The sequence below is a fragment of the Erinaceus europaeus genome, chromosome 7 (genome assembly GCF_950295315.1).
Source record: "Erinaceus europaeus chromosome 7, mEriEur2.1, whole genome shotgun sequence".
Taxonomy (NCBI): Eukaryota; Metazoa; Chordata; class Mammalia; order Eulipotyphla; family Erinaceidae; genus Erinaceus; species Erinaceus europaeus.
In genome coordinates, this window is record NC_080168.1 from 1,391,703 (window position 1) to 1,412,312 (window position 20,610).

Below are 20,610 nucleotides of genomic sequence, written 5' to 3' on the forward strand. Positions count from 1 at the left end.
GGAGAGCTGGGCCTCCCAGGGCAGGTCCAACTACAGGCTGGCTGTGTGGCTCTGAGGCTGGCGCCTCTGGGAGCCAGGGTCCATGTGGGGGCTGCCCCTCCAGCCCCAGGCCCCTTGTCTGTAACCAGAGCTGCCCCCTATTCCTCCCCCAAGAGGCCCTTATCTAAAGCCCGGGGGACACAGGTCAGCCAGCAGCCCCCCCACCCCATGGCATCAGGATCCTCCACCCAATGGGCTGCCGGTCTGGGGAGCCACCCCTGTGTGACTGGAGCTCTGCCCTCAGCCACCAGCCCCACCTCCCAGCCAGCACCTGCCCAGACCTGCAGGCCAGTCTCCCGCCCCTGACGTGGGGTCCCACCCCCAGGGGGGCAAGCAGAGGCCAAGGGCATCCAAAGACATGAGCACATGGGGACAGGGACACAGGAGGCAGAGGGGACAGCAGGCAGAGGTGAGGGGTTGCCAGGCTGGAGCAGAGTGGCCAGGGAATGGGCCGGGGCAACTTCCTGGGGTCCAGGAACCAGGCAACAGGTCCCTGGTGTGGAGGAGACGTCCCCCATCCTTCCGGTCGGCGTCCCCAGAGCAGCTCAGCGATGACCTTGCTGCTCGGGGAACCCGACGACCTGTCCCCACCCGCAGGGGCTGCCCATGGCCCTGCCCCTCCTCCACAGGGTAGGGGGCTGCTCCCCACCCAACCTCAGGCAGAGGGGACCCAAGGCTCAGAGTGACAGCGACCCCTCCAACCTCAGTACGGAGGGCCCACCAGTGAGGAAGGGACATGGCCTTGAACAAGCACATGTGCGTGTGTGTTCACAGGTGTGAGTGTGGGCACAGGTGTGAGTGTGTGGACACAGGTGTGAGTGTGTGCACACGTGTGTGGGCGCAGGTGTGAGTGTGCACAGGCAGACATGCCTGTTCCCCTGGCCAGTGTGCTCATTGGCTGGTCAGGGTCAGTCCCTGCCTGTGGGTCATGCACGGCCTTCTCTTACCTTTGTGAACAAAACTTGATGGGCGCCCAGCCAGGCTGCCGTCAGGCATTTGTGGAGCTGCTGGCAGAGCAGTGGTCACTCACTGCCCTCCTGTCCTGGGGGAACGTCAGGGAGAGGTGGGATCAGCTGTCCCAAGCTGCAAGCCATGGTCCCAGTAGCAGTGGCTGGGCTAGTGACTGCTCCTGGCACCCAAGGGGTCAGCAGGGCGCAGGGTGAGGCCGACTCCTCCCCTGCTGTCCCCAGCAGTCCCCACGCCCCCACACACAGGCCCTGACAGGAGCAGAGGGCCAGGGAACAAACAAGTCCATCGATCCCGTGTGCGCCATGCACTGCGCGCTGACCTTGGCCAGAGCGGCCCTGCGGCCCCGGGCAACGGGCTGGGCGCGCACCATGGCCTCCCGCCCGCTGCTGGTACCCCCTCCTGAGGCCCTCCGCAAGCCCCTGGCCATCCCCAACCGCCTTCTGCTGGGGCCTGGCCCCGCCAACCTGGCGCCCCGGGTCCAAGAGGCTGGGGGGCAGCCGATGATTGGACATATGCACAAGGAGATGTATCAGGTGCGTGTGGCCCTGAGCCTCAGGGACCCCGTGTCCTGGCCACCAACCCCAGGAGGGGACAGGGCAGGGGGCAGGGAAGGAGCCAGGAGGGGACAGGCCAGGAGATAGGTAGGGCAGGGGCACCTCTCCAAAAGGGAGACAGGGCAGGGGGCACCTCCCCTGGAGGGGACAGGGCAGGGGGCACCTCTCCTGGAGGGGACAGCTCAGGGAACAATCTGGGGACATCCCCCCAGGAGGTGAAGCTCAGGGGACAAAGTGGGGGGTACCTGGGGATGTGTCCTATCAAGGGATATTGGGTGGCATACCCCCAGGGAGGTGACAGCTCAAGGGACATCACCTCAGGATGGAAGCTTAGGGGACAGACTGGAGGCACCTCTCCAGGGGAGTGACAGCTCAGGGAACACAGTGCGGGGTGTCTGAGGGGTACCCCAAGTCTCCATCTCCACATGACATGCCCTGAGCCACCACCATCCTAGCAGCTTGGAGGGGGCTGAGCTATGTCCCCCACTCTGTCCCTTGGAACTCCATGTCTGGGAGAGCAGCTGAGCAGGCTGACTTGTGTGCCCCTCCCCGACCCCCCAGATCATGGATGAGATAAAGCAGGGCATCCAGTACCTGTTCCAAACCAGGAACACCCTGACACTGGCCCTGAGTGGCTCTGGCCACTGTGCACTGGAGGCCGCCCTGTTCAACCTGCTGGAGCCCGGGGACTCCTTCCTGGTGGGCGCCAACGGCATGTGGGGGCAGCGGGCCGTGGAGATTGGGGAACGTATCGGTGAGTGCTGGAACCTGGAGCCTGGAAGCTCCTGTCCCCCACCCAGGGGACCTGGCAGTACCCAGCCAGCTCCTGCCTCCCACCCAGAGGACCTGGCAGCCCTGCCCATCCTCTGTGCCTCCCCCTCTGTGGGCAAGGGTGGGGTACCCACTGCCCAGCTGTCTCTCAGCATTTAGAGAAGCTGTTCCTTCTCTAAGTGGAAGACGGATGGCAGAGACCCCCAAGGCCCAGCAGTTCTGCAGGTTCCCGGGAGTCTCCTGTGCTGTGACAGGGTGGGGTCCCAGAGGCTGAACCCCACAGTCCCAGAGCCAGCCCCTTTCTGGAGCTTAGACTGTTCTAGGGGTAGAGAGAGGTAGGAAGTATGGCTGGGTTAATGTCGACGGTGGGCCTGGATGTCCCCAGCTCCTGGTGGGTCACTCAGAAGGCCACATCCCAGCCTGGTTAATGACAACCCCTCCTCACACCTCATGGGGGTCTTGGCCCCTGGATGCCACACCCCCGTTTCACAGTTTCCGGGGGCAGGTGGGGTCCTGGTTGTTCAGGCCACAGAGGCTCTGACCCCTGCTCCCGCCTACAGCCCCCTCCAGCTCCCCCAGGGTGGGGTGCTCGCATGCTTCCCCTCTGCTCCTCAAATATACTGAGCCTCTAAACAGCTGTGGAGGGGACCCAGGGGGCAGCACTCCCCTCCGTGCCAAGCCCCAGCCCTGCTCCGCACCCACCACTGTCCAGCCCAGGACCCTGGGGGCCCCACAGAGCAGCAGTCAGCCCTCCATCCAAGGCCAGCTTCCCCATAGTGGGCAGGGCGAGGAGAGAGGGGTACACAGGTTGCTCCCACCAAGCCCCGTCTCCTCCCTGGGTCCCTGCCTCTGCATGGCCGGCCTGCTGAGCCCTGCCTGACACCCCCAGGAGCCCGCGTGCACCCCATGATCAAGGACCCCGGCGGCCACTACACACTGCAGGAAGTGGAACAGGTGTGGAGGGTCACTAAGGGGTGGGAGTGACTGATGGGTCAGGAGTGGGGATATGGGGGGCCTCTACAGGGGACAGGAGTGGGGATATAGGGGGCCTCTACAGGGGACAGGAGTGGGGATATAGGGGGCCTCTACAGGGGACAGGAGTGGGGATATGGGGGGCCTCTACAGAGGACAGGAGTGGGGGCACCAGGGGCTCTACAGGGGACAGGAGTGGGGGCACCGGGGGCTCTACAGGGGACAGGAGTGGGGGCACCGGGGGCTCTACAGGGGACAGGAGTGGGGGCACCGGGGGCTCTACAGGGGACAGGAGTGGGGGCACCGGGGGCTCTACAGGGGACAGGAGTGGGGGCACCGGGGGCTCTACAGGGGACAGGAGTGGGGACACCGGGGGCTCTACAGGGGACAGGAGTGGGGACACCGGGGGCTCTACAGGGGACAGGAGTGGGGGCACCGGGGGCTCTACAGGGGACAGGAGTGGGGGCACTGGGGCTCTTACAGGGGACAGGTGTGGGGACACTGGTGGCTCTACAGGAGACAGAGTGGGGGCACTGGGGGCTTTGTATTGTACAGGATTGGGGAGAACTAGGGGCCCTACAGGGGACAGGAGTGGGCTGCCATCTCCAGCTCAGCCACTCAGCTGACCTCACATGGATCCAGTAAGGGGCCCCACAAGATCCTCTCTGTCCTGCGATGGATCCTGTGGAGGGCTGGCCCTCAGCCTGTTGGTCTATCCACAGGGCCTCGTCCAGCACAAGCCAGTGCTGCTATTCCTGACTCAGGGAGAGTCATCCACCGGAGTGCTGCAGCCCCTCGATGGCTACGGGGAGCTCTGCCACAGGTGAGCCCCCACAGGTGAGCCCCCCCACAGGTGAACACCTCATAGGTGAGCCCATCACATTGAGCATTCCTCACAGGTGAGCCCCCCACAGGTGAGCCCATCACATTGAGCATTCCTCACAGGTGAGCCCCCCACAGGTGAGCGCCCCCACTGGTGAGCACCCCTCACAGGTGACCCCCCACAGGTGAGCCCTCCCACAGGTGAGTCTACCACCACATGAACTCCCCACAGGTGAGGGCTCATCCTCCTTACAGGTGAGTCCCCCACAGGGAGAGGCTCCCCTCAGGGAGCCTGTCCTCTAATTCAGATGACTCCGTCCCCTCAGGTGAGTCCCCACCTCATGTACGTCCCCCTTCAGGGTGAACTGTCCCCTCCCCTCACTCAAGTGAGTTCTCTCCCTCACAGCAGAACATGTCCCTCAGGTAGGCACCTCCTGACAGATAAGACCCATTACAAATCATCATGTCTGTCAGTAAACTGACCCTCCAGGTGGGCCTGTCCCTGAGGTGGGCCCATCCCTCAGGTGGGCTTGTCCTGAGGTAAGGGGGTTACCAGCAGGTGAGTCCTTGCCCCCTGCTCTGACTCAGGTGCCCCCACATGCCCACTGCCTGAGGAGGGCTTCATGCCACCTTGCCATCACTCATGGCCCCAGGAGCACCACCCGGACAGGCACAGTGTGGAGTGGGCGAGGGCTGTGGGGCGGCAGCCTGGCCACTACATGTCTGCCACGGGGACAGAACACCTGGGGCTGAACCTCAGGAGACAGACCCCCCAGGGATGGCAGCTGGCTCTGGGCGCAGACACAGGCAGGGGCCACCCGCTCCCTGGAACCGCAGGGTGGCCCTCACTCGCCCCAGGGGTGACTCCTCTGCCCAGGTACCAGTGTCTGCTGCTGGTGGACTCTGTGGCCTCCCTGGCTGGGGCCCCCATCTTCATGGACCAGCAAGGTAGGCGTCCCTCCCCGCCGCCAACCTGAGCTCCCCTGGGGGTCACCCTGTGACACTCATCATGTCGGCCACCCACTCCAGGAGCAGCCCTGGCCTCCAGGCAACCCCCACCCTATGCTATAGGCATGGAGGGAGGGGCCAGGCGCCCAGCCCATGGCCCGGAGGAGGCTGGGCTGGTAGGCATCCAGTCGGGCACCCACCCTTGGGGAATGCTAAGGTCCAGACACCCTGGCTGCCCCTAGGGCCCCAGTGGAGGGTAGTGGGGCCTGGACAGGTGCCCCAAGCAGAACCCTGCAGCCCCTCCTCCCCTCCCCAGACATCGATGTGGTTTACTCCGGTGCCCAGAAGGCTCTCAATGCACCCCCAGGCACCTCCATCATCTCCTTCAGTGACAGGGCCCGGTGAGTGTCCCAGGGAGGAGAGGGGAGGGGAGGAGAGGCAATAAGGGTGCAGGGGAGGACGGGAAAGGGGATAGAGCCAGGGAAGCTGCCTGGGCATGCTCAGAGAAATCTCTGGAATGCCCGCCACAGTGCCCACCTAAATAGCTGTGCCTGCTCTGACCAGTGGTGTCCACCCTGGACAGCTCTGCCCACCTGATCTGTGGTGCCCACCTGGACAGCTCTGCCCACCCTCACACTGACACCCACCTAGACAGCTGTGTCCTCACTCTGGGTTCACGTCTGGGTGGGGTCATGCTGAGGGACTTGGGATGAAAGGGTATCCCTGTGGGCGTGTGTGAGGTGCAGAGGCTGGAACTCTGGGTGTGTCCACTGCACACTGAAGGCAGAGCCATCGAGGGCTGGGCCCAGCGCCACCCCCACAGACCACCCCCCACCCCACCCCCCATCAGCATCCTGAGTCCCAGCCCAGACCCCAAGCCAGGGCTGGGAGGGTGGGGGGACAAGTCTGCAGCCTCCCCTCCCTGGGCTGTGGCTCTGCCTGCACATGGGGGCAGGGGAAGCTGGGCCTGGGGGCTAGGCGTCCTCCTGGAAGTCCAGTGCAGGCCCCTCCCCCAGCAAGCTCAGATGGCTTCTCCCCCAGGAAGAAGATCGAGGGCCGCAGGACTAAGCCCTTCTCTTTCTACATGGACGTGCAGCTTCTGGGCAACTTCTGGGGCTGTGATGACAAGCCCAGGATGTGAGGGCCAGGCCGGGGGTGGGGACGGGCAGCGGGCAGGGGGCGGGGGGCTAGCCGCTTCCCCCAGACTCTGCACAGCCCCACTGCTCCCAGCCCGCCTCCTGCCTCTGCAGCTCAGGGAGCCCCAGGACTCACAGGACACCTGCCTTACCTGCTCCTTCCTGCCTCAGTTTACCCACCTCCCCACCTTCACACCCAGGAAGAGGCACCTGGGGTTGGGCCCTGAAGGCACAGTCAAATGAGGACTGTTGTGAACACCCCTGAACCCCACTCCCTCGCTCCCCATCTGGGTGGTGCTTACACTCTGAGCCCCCAGCCCCACTGTGGGGTCCCTGATGACCCTGAGGTCCACGGGCCCACAAACCTTCCTCTAGGTACCACCACACGGTGCCCGTCACCAGCCTGTACTGCCTGCGGGAGAGCCTGGCTCTCCTGGTGGAAGAGGTGAGGGCTGGGGGACTGGGGACCAGAGATAACTGGGGGCTGGGGGACGGGGGGAACAGAGGGAGCACAGCTGTAGGGTTGGGAGCAGAGCCTGGGGTGGAGGGGATGGGGGGCAGGCAAGCACTGCCCAGTGACTCTTTGTTTCTTGCTGACCAGAAAGCCTGGTCAGGCAGGAAGGTGTGGAGGGCAGGGGGAGGTATGGGGGCAGGGGGAGGTATGGGGGCAGGGGAGGTATGGGGGCAGGGGAGATGTGGGGGCAGGGGGAGGTGTGGGGGGCAGGGGGAGATGGGGGCAGGGGAGGTGGGGGGCAGGGGGAGGGGTGGGGGTGGAGGAGGTATGGAGGCATGAGAGGTATGTGGGCAGGGGAGGTGTGGGGCAGGGGAAATGTGGGGACAGGGGGAGGTGTGGGGCAGGAGAGGTATGGAGGCATGAGAGGTATGTGGGCAGGGGAGGTATGGGGGCAGGGAAGATGTGGGGGCAGGGGAGATGTGGGGGCAGGGGAGGTATGGGGGCAGGGGAGGTATGGGGGCAGGGGGAGGTGTGGGGCAGGGGAGGTGTGGGGCAGGGGAGATGTGAGGGCAGGAGGAGGTTTGGGGGCAGGGGAGATGTGGGGCAGGGGAGATGTGGGGCAGGGGAGATGTGGGGCAGGGGAGGTGTGGGGCAGGGGAGATGTGGGGCAGGGGAGGTGTGGGGCAGGGGAGGTGTGGGGCAGGGGAGATGTGAGGGCAGGGGGAGGTGTGGGGGCAGGGGAGGTGTGGGGCAGGGAAGATGTGGGGGCAGGGGAGATGTGGGGGCAGGGGAGGTATGGGGGCAGGGGGAGGTGTGGGGCAGGGGAGGTGTGGGGCAGGGGAGATGTGGGGCAGGGGAGGTGTGGGGCAGTGGAGATGTGGGGCAGGGGAGATGTGGGGCAGGGGAGGTGTGGGGCAGGGGAGATGTGGGGCAGTGGAGATGTGGGGCTGGGGAGATGTGGGGCAGGGGAGGTGTGGGGCTGGGGAGATGTGGGGCAGTGGAGATGTGGGGCTGGGGAGATGTGGGGGCAGGGGAGATGTGGGGGCAGGGAGAGGTGTGGGGCAGTGGAGATGTGGGGCAGGGGAGATGTGGGGCAGGGGAGGTGTGGGGCAGGGGAGATGTGAGGGCAGGTGGAGGTGTGGGGGCAGGGGAGATGTGGGGCAGGGGAGATGTGGGGCAGTGGAGATGTGGGGCAGGGGAGATGTGGGGCAGGGGAGGTGTGGGGCAGGGGAGGTGTGGGGCAGGGGAGATGTGAGGGCAGGTGGAGGTGTGGGGGCAGGGGAGGTGTGGGGCAGGGGAGGTGTGGGGCAGGGGAGATGTGGGGCAGGGGAGATGTGGGGCAGTGGAGATGTGGGGCTGGGGAGATGTGAGGCAGGGGAGGTGTGGGGCAGGGGAGGTGTGGGGCAGGGGAGGTGTGGGGCAGGAGAGGTGTGGGGCAGTGGAGATGTGGGGCAGGGGAGATGTGGGGCAGGGGAGGTGTGGGGCAGGGGAGATGTGGGGGCAGGGGAGATGTGGGGGCAGGGGGAGTTGTGGGGGCAGGGGAGATGTGGGGCAGGGGAGATGTGGGGCAGGGGAGATGTGGGGCAGGGGAGATGTGGGGCAGGGGAGATGTGGGGCAGGGGAGGTGTGGGGCAGGGGAGGTGTGGGGCAGGGGAGATGTGGGGGCAGGGAGAGGTGTGGGGCAGGGGAATTGTGGGGGCAGGGGGAGGTGTGGGGGCAGGGGAGATGTGGGGCAGGGGAGATGTGGGGCAGGGTATGTGTGGGGCAGGGGAGGTGTGGGGCAGGGGAGATATGGGGGCAGGGGAGATATGGGGGCAGGGGGAGGTGTGGGGCAGGGGAGATGTGGGGGCAGGGGAGATATGGGGGCAGGGGGAGGTGTGGGGCAGGGGAGGTGTGGGGCAGGGGAGATGTGGGGCAGGGGAGATGTGGGGGCAGGGGGAGGTGTGGGGCAGGGGAGGTGTGGGGCAGGGGAGGTGTGGGGCAGGGGAGGTGTGGGGCAGGGGAGGTGTGGGGCAGGGGAGGTGTGGGGCAGGGGGAGATGTGGGGCAGGGGAGATGTGGGGCAGGGGAGATGTGGGGCAGGGGAGGTGTGGGGCAGGGGAGATGTGGGGCAGGGGAGATGTGAGGGCAGGGGAGATGTGAGGGCAGGGGAGATGTGGGGGCAGGGGAGATGTGGGAGCAGGGGGAGATGTGGGGCAGGGGAGGTGTGGGCAGGGGAGGTGTGGGGCAGGGGACGTGTGTACAGAAGCAGCAGGGCCTGGGTGCCTGGGAATGCAGCCTGGCCACCTTCTCTAGTCGGTCCTGTGCGCTGGGCCCCCACACCCACTGCTGTGACACCGCAGGGCCTGGAGAACAGCTGGCGGAAGCACCGGGAGGTGACGGCCTACTTGTATGGACGACTGCAGGCACTAGGGCTGCAGCTCTTCGTGAAGGACCCCGTAAGGAGGGGCACCTGGGGGGGCTAGGCCTGGGGACATGGGGGGCTGACCGGTCCCAGCTACGCTGGGGCTAGGGTCCCTAAACAGTCTGGCATCTGGAGAATCAGGGACCACAGGCTGTGTCCCCAGGCTGGGCCCGCTGACCCCGGTTATGTCCCCCGCCCGCAGACCCTCCGGCTGCCCACGGTGACCACGGTGGCCGTGCCCGCCGGCTACGACTGGAGGGACATTACCCAGTACCTCATGGACCATTATGACATGGAGATCATGGGGGGCATGGGCCCCTCGGTGGGCAAGGTGAGCCCCCCACGGGCACGGGCACGGGCAGCCCCCGGGCATGGTGGGGGTGTCCCTGAAGAGGCCGAGGTCCCCGTGTGGCCCCCCTCCCCAGCCAGCTGCCAAGGGTCAGCTCCCCTGGCCAAGCCGGGCTCCGAAGCCCCCAGATCCCCGGTGCCCACCAGGTGGGGCTGTCCTGGGGGGCTCCCGCTCAGTGGCCCCGCTGCCCCCGCCCCCGCCAGGTCCTGCGTATCGGCCTGTTGGGCTACAACGCCACCCGGGAGAACGTGGACCTGCTGACGGAGGCGCTGAGAGAGGCACTGCAACGCTGTCCCCACAGCAAGATGTGACCTGTGATCTTTGACCTGTGACCTGCGCCCCACCACCCCCCAGGACACCCTGGGGCTGCCTCCCGGGTGTCGGGCTGCCGGCCAGGGCCCCCAAGAGCTCAATAAACCATCCGTTGTCTCTGTGTGTCGGGCAGCTGGGCTCACGGGGAAATTCACTAGAGAGGGGCTGCTCCCCAAATTCAGCACAGAGTAAGGTATGCTCCCCACCTTCACCGCAGGGAGGGATGTCCCCAAGGTGGCCTCAGGGAGCTCACTCTATGGCCAGACCCCCATGGACATAGCCGGTGAATAGAGTGACAGTTCACTGAGCCCCGTGTGTCCCCCAAAACCACTCTTCACATGCAGCCTCCTTTGAGACCCCCCCACATGTCAGGGCAGAGTCGGCTCCAGGCCTAGGGGATGGAACCCTGCAGGACGCCAACGCTCCCGTCCCCACCCCCAGCCCCAACCCCCTCAATGGGTCTGGGTGACCAGACCCTCTTCCTCCATGTCCCAGTCTGCTCTGCCAGCCTTGCACCCCACATCCGTGTCCCTTCCCAATAACCCCAGCATGGAAGAAACAGCCCAGTATGTACCCCAAGCCCCAGCAGGGAGGTGGCACCCAGCCCCGCACCCCAAACCCCAGTAGGGAGGTGGCACCCCAAACCCCAGCAGGGAGGTGGCACTCAGCCCCACACCTCAGCCCCAGCAGGGCCCTGGCTAGACACAGCCACTCCAGGTGTGTCTCTTGGAGTCAGAATTCCAGAAGCTGCTGCTCAGTTCCCAGGGATGCTTTTCCTGAGGGTGCTCTGCTCTGCCCACGGTCAGTGGGCATTCCAGGGGGTGGGTATCACCTGGCCACCTGAGCTTAGCCACCAGTGACTTGGCTGGGCTCAGGCAGGGGGACACATGGCAGCTGGGGACCTCCGATCCCAGGAGTGCAGCCCTACACTCACACACACTCACACACACTCAGTGTCCCCTCCTGGTGGAACCTTTCTGCTCAGCTTTTGAGACTTTATTTCACGAGGATGCAGCAGGAGCGTCAGAGGTTGACAGAGAAGGGGGCTGGAGGCAGAGACACCCACTGCCCTGCCCAGCACCCCCGGGGGACAGCTCGGTGTCTGGCTGTCACCCTGGACAGTCACACCTAGGGCCAGCTCCAGAGGTTGGGCCAGAGGCACAGAGATGGTCACCGGTCACCCCAAAGCCCTCACAGGCCTGGGGGGTGCCCGCTGGCTCCCCCTGGTGGGGGCTGCTCAGGTGCTGTCTGCTTGTGGAGGTGCCTAGCCCTGGTGTCACCACCTCATAGGGTCTCCTATGACAAGGGGCACAGCCCTGTGGGGAGGGGTCACAGGGGGAGCTGGGGGCCAGCTGTGTGCACAGAGGGGCCCCATCCAATGTCCAGCTTGCAGGACAGGGCAGGTGGGGCGGGCGGACCCCCCCCCAGCGTAGACAGCAGCCCTTCTAGACCTGCTAGGGTCCCCCACAGGCCGGTCCAGGGCAGGTGGCGGAGACACTGGGGACAGAGCCCCCTCCACCAGGGCTGGCCTGTCCCCTCCCACCGCGGTCGGTTGGTCACTCAGCTGTCTCGCTGCCCAGAGCCCTGGCCTTGAGGAAGATGTTTTGCATGGCCGCCAGACGCTGCTGGTCCTGAATGTGGAAAACCTGGAACTGGGGGAGCAAGGGGAGGGGGAGCCGTCAGCCCTGCCCCCTGCCCCTGGCTGCCTCCCCCCAGCTGCCCCCCACCCCTACCTTGTCCAGAAGCATGTCGAAGTAAGCGGTGGCCCAGTAGGTGGGGTCGCTGGCGGGCAGCTGCAGCAGGGCCCTCACCCCCGAGCCCAGGCGTGGTGGGGGGCTACGACCCAGGTGCGTGGCATGTAGGCGCAGGGCGGCCTCGGGCTGGCTGGCAAAGTGCTCCACAAGCTGGTACAGGTGGCCCAGGGCGGGGGCCAGGCCCCCTAGCAGGTCCTGCTCTGGCTGCAGCAGGTGGGGCAGCCGCCGTGACGCCAGGCAGCTCAGCAGAACCACCAGCAGCCGGTACACTGCACCTTGGGGCTCCTGCCAGTCCTCGGGCGCTGGGAAGAGGACTGCTGCCCATAGCAGCACCATCTGCAGGGTGGGACGGGACCAGGGACAGAGCACAGGTGAGGGCAGGTGGGGACAGAAGGGGCAGGTGGGACGGGACCAGGGACAGAGCACAGGTGAGGGCAGGTGGGGACAGAGGGGGCAGGTGGGACGGGAACAGGGACAGAGCACAGGTGAGGGCAGGTGGGGACAGAGAGGGCAGGTGGATGAGGGCCAGGGACAGAGCACAGGTAGGGAAATAGGACAGGTGGGGACAGAGAGAGTGAGAGCAGGTGGGGACACAGGGACAGAGGGGTCAGGTGGGGACAGATGGATGGGGACAGATGGACTCAGGTTCAAGGGCAGATAACAGGTGAGGGCACAGGGACAGAGAGAACAGGTGGTTATAGGGACAGGAACAGAGAGGACAGAGACAGGCATAGACAGAGACGGAGGGGATAGGCAGGTATGTAGGGGTGTGGACAGAGGACATATGGGGACAAGGACAGGAAGGAGGACAGGGTGGGAACAGGGAAAGAGGACAGGTAGAGACACAGAAATGGGGGCAAGGTCAGGTGGGCACACTGGGACAGAGAGGTCAGGTGGGCACACTGGGACAGAGAGGACAGGTGGGCACACTGGGACACAGAGGACAGGTGGGCACACTGGGACAGAGAGGACAGGTGGGCACACTGGGACAGAGAGGACAGGTGGGCACACTGGGACAGAGAGGACAGGTGGGCACACTGGGACAGAGAGGACAGGTGGGAACACAGGGACAGAGAGGTCAGGTGGGAACACTGGGACAGAGAGGACAGGTGGGAACACTGGGACAGAGAGGACAGGTGGGAACACTGGGACAGAGAGGACAGGTGGGCACACTGGGACAGAGAGGACAGGTGGGCACACTGGGACAGAGAGGACAGGTGGGAACAGTGGGACAGAGAGGACAGGTGGGCACACAGGGACAGAGAGGTCAGGTGGGAACACTGGGACAGAGAGGACAGGTGGGAACACTGGGACAGAGAGGACAGGTGGGCACACTGGGACAGAGAGGACAGGTGGGAACACTGGGACAGAGAGGACAGGTGGGCACACTGGGACAGAGAGGACAGGTGGGCACACTGGGACAGAGAGGACAGGTGGGCACACTGGGACAGAGAGGACAGGTGGGAACACAGGGACAGAGAGGTCAGGTGGGAACACTGGGACAGAGAGGACAGGTGGGAACACTGGGACAGAGAGGACAGGTGGGCACACTGGGACAGAGAGGACAGGTGGGAACACAGGGACAGAGAGGTCAGGTGGGCACACTGGGACAGAGAGGACAGGTGGGAACACTGGGACAGAGAGGACAGGTGGGCACACTGGGACAGAGAGGACAGGTGGGAACACTGGGACAGAGAGGACAGGTGGGAACACTGGGACAGAGAGGACAGGTGGGCACACTGGGACAGAGAGGACAGGTGGGCACACTGGGACAGAGAGGACAGGTGGGAACACAGGGACAGAGAGGTCAGGTGGGCACACTGGGACAGAGAGGACAGGTGGGAACACTGGGACAGAGAGGACAGGTGGGCACACTGGGACAGAGAGGACAGGTGGGAACAGTGGGACAGAGAGGACAGGTGGGCACACTGGGACAGAGAGGACAGGTGGGAACACTGGGACAGAGAGGACAGGTGGGCACACTGGGACAGAGAGGACAGGTGGGAACAGTGGGACAGAGAGGACAGGTGGGAACAGTGGGACAGAGAGGACAGGTGGGAACAGTGGGACAGAGAGGTCAGGTGGGAACAGTGGGACAGAGAGGACAGGTGGGAACAGTGGGACAGAGAGGTCAGGTGGGCACACTGGGACAGAGAGGACAGGTGGGCACACTGGGACAGAGAGGACAGGTGGGCACACTGGGACAGAGAGGTCAGGTGGGAACACTGGGACAGAGAGGACAGGTGGGCACACTGGGACAGAGAGGTCAGGTGGGAACAGTGGGACAGAGAGGACAGGTGGGAACAGTGGGACAGAGAGGACAGGTGGGCACACTGGGACAGAGAGGACAGGTGGGCACACTGGGACAGAGAAGACAGGTGGGAACAGTGGGACAGAGAGGACAGGTGGGAACACTGGGACAGAGAGGACAGGTGGGCATACTGGGACAGAGAGGACAGGTGGGCACACTGGGACAGGTGGACAGGTGGGCACACTGGGACAGGTGGACACCGGGATGGGTGCAGAGAAGGGGGCATGGATGGAAGACAGGTAGGGATTCCAGGACAGAGATGACAGAGTCACGGGGGGACAGAAGGAACAGTCATGTGCACAGGGGCAGAAAGGAGGACAGGGTGGGGACAGGGACAGGGATGGCGTTGCCCCCCCAGCCCCACCTTGCACCCACACTTAGCCCCCAGGGCCCTGCCCTCCCCCAGCCCACCCATCTGCCCTGAGGTCCTCCTGGAGACACACCCCCTCACACTCACTTCTTGTCACCCCTGCAGGTCCCAGCCCCTCCCTGCCCTGGAGCACCCCTCAAACTCAGCAGAACCCCAGGACTACCCCAACTTCCCCTCAATGGCACCCCCACCCCCCAGGTGCCACCCCAGGCCCGGTGCCCCCAGGATGGTGAGGTGACGGGATTCATAGGCTCCCTGCCCTGGTCTCCACACCCCTCCTTCACAATGCGAGCTGGGGCCAGGGACTTCAGGGAGAGGAGGAGAGAAGGAGAGACCCAAGACAGCTTCACTCCTCTATGGTGGGGGGTCAGCAACCAGGGCCAAGCTCCAGCGGTGACCATGTGACGGGGGGGGGGGGGACACACCCATCCCCTGCAGGACATCACAGACACTTCACAGGGCGCCGGGCAGCCGAGCCCCCAGCACAGTACCTGCAGGTGCTCGAAGGTGAGTCCAGGGCTCTGACTGCCACCCCGCCAGCTCTCATGGTTGACACGGTCCAGGATGGACAAGGCGTCCAGGCGGTGGCCAGGGAGGGAGCCCAACACACCCAGCAGCCTGGTCAGCAGGTGGTCAGTGGAGACTCTGGGCCGTACACAGGGAGGCATGGTCAGGGGTGAGTCACCCTGAGCCCCAGGACAAGTAGGATGGACAGGGAATGGAGGTGCCCACCCCCCCACAGCACCCCAGGAGGTACCTGCATACCCTACCCTCCCTGGACCCCAGGACCCTGAGCTGAGCCCCTGTCCATGCCCCCATCCATCCGGTACCCCAGGAGGCTAGGAGACTAGCAGACCCTTTGGGGAGCCCTGGGGTGGGGGGTCAGAGATCCTCCGCTGAGTCGGGGGCTCACAGCCCAGCCCACGGATACCTTGGCCAGCACCCACCATCCCACCATCTCCTCAGAACACCCCTAGGGGGAGTTGAACGGTAGCGCAGCGGGTTAAGCGCATGTGGCGCAAAGCGCAAGGACCGGCATAAGGATCCAGGTTCGAGCCCCCAGCTCCCCTCCTGCAGGGGAGTCGCTTCACAGGTGGTGAAGCAGGTCTGCAGGTGTCTATCTTTCTCTCCCTCTCTGTCTTCCCCTCCTCTCTCCAGTTCTCTCTGTCCTATCTAACAACATCAATAACAACAAGGGCAACAAAAGGGAAAATTTATTTATTAATTTAAAAAAGAACACCCCTAGGACACCCCTACCCTCAGGCCACCTGGGGGGCTGTTAAGGCCTGGGGTCTTCTCTCTTCTGTCCTGTCTTCTCTATTCTGTCCTGTCTTCTCTCTTCTGTCCTAGGGGTGGGTTCGTGAGCCCCTACGCCCTGCTCCCCTCCCTGTGCTTGTGGGATTCTCACCAGGCCAGCAGGCTCCTGGTGTAGCCTCAGCGTCCAGGGGATTACCCTGGAGCTCTGGGGGCATATGCCTCTGAATCCCATATGGGGGGCCTGTCCCACGCCTCCTGACCACAGCCCCCTGCCTTCTGCCCACCTCCAGTGCTGGGAGCTGGCAGGCACCAGTGCCACCTCCTGGCCACAGACCCTCTTCCAGCTGCCCTCGGGAAAGCCCGGTAGTGGCCGCACCTCCTCCAGGCCGGGTATGGGCTGCTTCCTCAGCACTGCAGGCACCACATGGAAGCACACAGTCCTCCAGCCGCTGGACACCAGCAGCGTCAGGTGTAGCGCCCCCTCCTGGGGACCAGCCATGTGCACGGAGCCTGAAGGGATGCCCCATCTCAGCTGGCTGTCCTGGGCACCCCAGGACACAGCTGACCCCCCCCCATACCCTGCCAGGATACCCCCAGGACATGGATGACTCCTGGCCACCCTGCACAGGCACAGGATGGGGGCACAGGCTCACAAGGACAGAGGACAGGGCAAGGGACACAGGACAGGGACATAAAGACAGGACAGGGGCACTGTCGGGTAATTGTGAGGAGCCTCACAAAGCACCCTGCATTCCTGATCCTATGGCCTATCTACATAATCATTGTTTTGCCTGAAAGATCCCCACCCATTCCATTCCTTTGATCTATTTTCTTTCTACCCTGGAGACCCTCCCTGCCTGCAGGATATTATTAATCCCACCAGTTAAAACCCTCGCAACAGTTGCTGAGGAAGTTCCTACCTTCCCAGCCCCTTTTGCCTTTCTCCGCCTCTTTCCTAGTGATTTCCGTTTATGACTTGCCACTTCCGGGTCTGCCCTTTAAAAAGCCTGGGCTCTCTCATCAATAAAGACACTGCACTGCCTCACACCATGTGTTTGGTTCCTGAGTCATCTCCCTCGCATCGCTGAGTGAATAGCAGCCCAGGCTGGCTCCGGTCGAGTTCTCTCCAACCCACAACCCAGAGAGTACAGACCCAGGAAGAGGCATCCCCACGCTAGCCCGGCAGGGTACAGGGCACAGGATGGGGGCAAAGGGGCACCGTGATGGCCTGTCACCCTGTCTGGTCCTCAGAGGTGGACCTGAGCACGGAGATCCTGGCCCAGAGCCTGGAGTCTCACCCCAGATGGGACATGGGGACACATTCCAGCAGAGCTGCTCCTGGACTTCCCACTGACTCTGCACCCCACCCTCCCCATGCAGAGCCCCCAGACCACGGCTGGTCACTCTGTGGGGTGAGGACTGAAGCTATGGAGAGGGTATTTCTGGCATGACCTGGGGCCCCCACCCTCAATTCTGGGTGTCCTTTCTCCCCAAACTAGTGCAGGTAGAAACCCTGTCCTGGGCGGGTCAGTTCAGTACAGTCCAGTGGCACACTCATTTAAGTATATATGTCACCATGCATAAAGATCCGGGTTCAAGCCCCCGCTCACCACCTGCTTCATGAGTTATGAAGCAGGGCTGCCGGTGTCTCTCTTTCTCCCTCTCTGCCTCTCCCTCCTCCCTCAATTTCTCTGTCCTGTCAACTAAAAGGAAAGTAGAAAAAAAAATGGAAATGGCTGTCAGGAGCAGTGGATTCATAGTGCCAGGGCTGAGACCTCGTGATAACTCTGGAGGCAAAAAAAAAAAAAAAAACACTCTGTCCTCCCAAAAATGGGCTCGACTGAGTTCTTAGAGAAGTGCTTTGTGCTGGGCTCCCAGTGCTGCACGCTCAAAGCCACCTCTTACTGAGGCCGTCGCACTGCGTCACACACTGTGAGCCAGGCCTGGAGGGGCACCAGCCACGCCCACCTGGTCCCACAGGTTCTCCAGGTGGGGCACTGAACCCCGTCACCCAGGCCTTTCCTTGTAAGGTGCCAGGAAGCATTGCTGGAATTCCCCTGCGTGCCTGCCCAACCAGGTGCAGTTCCATTCCTGGGGGCGGGCTGTGCTCAGAGGGTCCCCACCCACCAGGCTGGTGGGGGGGGGGCGGTGGGGACAGAGAAGGGGAGCAGGGCTGCCAGCCTCCAGCGTCTGAGCTCTGCTGTGGCCTCTAATGACAGGCCAGCCTGGCCCGCGGCAGGTGCGGGGGAGGCCTGGCGCTCTGGCTGACTGCACACACCTGTCACTCTTCCTGGAGCCTGGGCAAAGGGATCCAGTGCCCCAAAGCCGATGGAGCAGGGAGGAGGGAGCCAATGGGTCCCTCCCATGCCCAGGAGTCCAGGTCCCCACACCACAGGGACACGGCCTGGCAGGCTGGGTCCAGGACACCAGGCAGTCGGACCTGGGTGACAGGTATCACCACAGCCACACACCTGTCCCCGAGGGGAGCTGGACAGACACCCCATGCCCTGAACGCCAGGACTGCCCAGGAGGCCCTGCTCCTTCCTCTCTCAAGGGCCCCCATGTCCCCTTTTTGGGGTGCACTCCCTGGCCCCCAACTAGGCACCTGAGGGGACACTGAGGAGGGTCTCCGGTTCCTGTGAGGGAGCCAGAACAACTGGGCATGCCCACACCATGCCATACATGTATGTACACACCAGCACACATGCGCACATGCACACACCCACAGCTGGTCACTCATAGCAGGGCATACACACACACAGCTGGTCCCACTCACGCCCTGTCACACACTCACACACACCCAGCTGGTTAATCCTAGCAGGGCACATGTGTGCACAATTAGCACACGCACACACCCCCAGCTGATCACACTCACACCATGCCACATGTATGTACACACCAGCACATATGTGTACATGCACACACCCACATCTGGTTACTCACAGCAGGGCATACACACACACAGCTGGTCTCACTCACATCATGTCACATGTGTGTGTGTACACCAGCACATGTGTGCACAATTAGCACACACACACCCCTAGCTGGTCACACACCATGTTACATGCATGTACACACCAGCACGCACACACCCAGCTGGTCACACTCACACCACGCTACATGTATGGACACACCAGCACACACACACCCAGCTGGTCACACACCACACTCCATGCATGGACACACCAGCACACACACACCCAGCTGGTCACACACCACGCTACATGCATGGACACACCAGCACACACACACACCCCCAGCTGGTCACACACCACACTATATGCATGTACACACCAGCACACACACACACACACCCAGCTGGTCACACACCACACTACATGCATGGACACACCAGCACACACACACACCCCCAGCTGGTCACACACCACACTATATGCATGTACACACCAGCACACGCACGCACACACAGCTGGTCACACTCACAGCAGAGCATATACAAGTGCATACACCTTGGCACACCCCAGCCACGCAGGCTGGCACCACAGCACACACGTGCATACCCTCACCAGCACACGTGTGTGTGCACGGGCCAGATACCTGGTGCGAGGAGGCCGTGGTGGCGGCAGTGCACGATGGCAGCCACCAGCAGCTCCTGCAGGACTCGCAGGACCTTGCCCGGCTCGACGTGGCCCTGGCACGGGGCGCCGGCCTCCTCCGAGGGGCTGAAGATGTCATCCGCCATCCAGGGCTCCAGGCCAGCCGCGTCCCCCCAGGGCACAGCCAGGCGGCAGGCGACTCCCGCCCCCTCTATCTGCAGCACCTGGGCGTCCAGCCGCAGGGGCACCAGCAAGGCCAGTGGCCCGTCCGAGGAGCGCAGGGAGAAGGGCAGGGCCTGCCGGCCCCCCGAGTAGTCCACCAGGAAGCGGGGGTCGCGGGCACACACCTGCTCTAGCACCGTCAGCACTGCGTTCTCCGCGCCCTGGAAGGCCTGTGCTCTGGCCGCCGCCCGGGACCCAATGGCCCTCAGGTAGTGATACCACAGGGGGATCTGCACGGCCATGTCCGAGGGCTGGCCTGGGGGGGAGGCCAGGCCTGGGGGGCGGCTGCCCAAGCAGGGTGCAGCCACAGCGGCCGCTCCCTGGCTTCCTCCCCAGAGCTCCTGGAAACGGAGCTTAAATAGCTGCGCCCGGCACAGGTTTTGGGCGAGGTGACTCAGTCGCGGGCCTCAGGCGGGACTGCCACCCCCTCCACCAGGCTGGCTGTCGGCTCCTCCCTCCTGCCTCCTCAAACCCCCCCCACACACACACACACTCAGGAAACCACCTGTGTTCCTACCCCCCCTCCCCACCTCCTGACAGTCTCACAGGGGGACACATGGGTCCCTCTGGCCTTGGAGGGTGGGGCAGCTTCCCTGGCACCTGCCTCCAGGGCCCCCAGCTGATCACAGTTCCCCAAAGGCTCCCGCTGCCTGGGGTGGGGGCTCTTCTCCTGCACCCTGCCCCCACCTGTCCTCAGCCAGGCCTGCAGGCACCTGAGCACACTCGGGCAGGAGCTGTTTCCAGGGAAGTCCCAACCTTCAGCGGCCTGGCTCCACCCTCCTCTGGGCCCCAAGTCCAGGCCCTCAGAAAGCGCCTGGGACCCTTGACCTCGGTGGCTCTGTGCCAAAAGCAACCCGGGACCTGGGGAGCAGCCTCAAGCCTCCAGGGAGCCCTGCCCACCATGCAGGCCCCATCCTGGCCACTCCAGACCCCAGGGAGCTGCCCTAAGCCACTTCAGCCCTTAGCCTCCCCCTGGACAGGACAAGCCAGGGCTCAACACAGGGGCTCTGCACCCCCCAAGCTTGTCCTCCAGCCACCCCCCCAGGGGCCCACAGCCTCATATACCATGACCGTCTCCAGTCTGGACTGAGGTGGGAGCACTGGGGAGGGGGCTGGGGCTGCGGTCCTGAGCTGAGCTGACCATCAGCAGTGCCCGGGGAGCCTCCTTCCTGTGCCCGGGGACCCAACTGTCTCCTGAACTCCCTTGGAAACACAGCAGCCAAGGCACCAATCCCCCACCCGCCACCCTCAACTCGGTTTAGCACTAGAGCACTCCAGGGGGCCTGGTGCCTTGCCCCGAGCTGCCCCAGGGGGCTGCCCAGGGTGGGCAGAGACCTGGCCTCAGGGTTCGAGAGGGGCTGGGGCCAAAGGAACTGGCAGCTTCTGGTTAGGTCAGAGCAGCTGAGGGCC

General features: G+C 64.1%; 2 protein-coding genes and 1 long non-coding RNA gene across 4 annotated transcripts; 2 read left to right on the forward strand and 1 right to left on the reverse strand.

Moving 5' to 3' along the window:
• Positions 1-1,262: 1,262 nt before the first annotated feature.
• Positions 1,263-9,850, forward strand: AGXT (alanine--glyoxylate aminotransferase). Its single transcript, XM_007531977.3, has 11 exons — positions 1,263-1,541; positions 2,124-2,316; positions 3,223-3,287; positions 4,028-4,128; positions 5,005-5,075; positions 5,392-5,476; positions 6,117-6,212; positions 6,587-6,656; positions 9,007-9,102; positions 9,271-9,399; positions 9,621-9,850. Exons 1-11 carry the CDS (start codon positions 1,311-1,313, stop codon positions 9,726-9,728), a joined length of 1,245 nt encoding a protein of 414 aa, XP_007532039.1. The 5' UTR covers positions 1,263-1,310; the 3' UTR covers positions 9,729-9,850.
• An 860-nt stretch (positions 9,851-10,710) lies between these two features.
• On the reverse strand, positions 10,711-19,545 carry MAB21L4 (mab-21 like 4). The gene is made up of 5 exons (XM_007532011.3): positions 18,980-19,545; positions 15,706-15,931; positions 14,656-14,809; positions 11,463-11,819; positions 10,711-11,381 (listed from the first exon to the last, which is right to left on the reverse strand). Exons 1-5 carry the CDS (start codon positions 19,440-19,442, stop codon positions 11,286-11,288), a joined length of 1,296 nt encoding a protein of 431 aa, XP_007532073.1. The 5' UTR covers positions 19,443-19,545; the 3' UTR covers positions 10,711-11,285.
• On the forward strand, positions 11,816-14,016 carry LOC132539363 (uncharacterized). 2 transcript variants are annotated; one of them, XR_009550596.1, is made up of 3 exons: positions 11,816-11,997; positions 12,566-12,592; positions 13,969-14,016. It is a non-coding gene; the product is annotated as an uncharacterized LOC132539363 (long non-coding RNA). The 2 variants fall into 2 exon arrangements; XR_009550597.1 differs by lacking the exon at positions 12,566-12,592 and adding an exon at positions 13,700-13,726.
• Positions 19,546-20,610: the final 1,065 nt, after the last annotated feature.

Bases quoted from the DNA above. Each gene is read 5' to 3' on its own strand.
- MAB21L4 (XM_007532011.3), bottom strand. From the start codon at position 19,442: ATGGCCGTGCAGATCCCCCTGTGGTATCACTACCTGAGGGCCATTGGG. The intron at 15,932-18,979 runs GTATCTGGCCCG...GCATCCCTTCAG, and splicing joins CCACGGCCTCCTCGCACCAG to GCTCCGTGCACATGGCTGGT. The intron at 14,810-15,705 runs GTGGGCAGAAGG...TGTACGGCCCAG, and splicing joins GCCAGCTCCCAGCACTGGAG to AGTCTCCACTGACCACCTGC.
- AGXT (XM_007531977.3), top strand. From the start codon at position 1,311: ATGCACTGCGCGCTGACCTTGGCCAGAGCGGCCCTGCGGCCCCGGGCA. The intron at 1,542-2,123 runs GTGCGTGTGGCC...CCGACCCCCCAG, and splicing joins TGCACAAGGAGATGTATCAG to ATCATGGATGAGATAAAGCA. The intron at 6,213-6,586 runs GTGAGGGCCAGG...ACCTTCCTCTAG, and splicing joins TGTGATGACAAGCCCAGGAT to GTACCACCACACGGTGCCCG.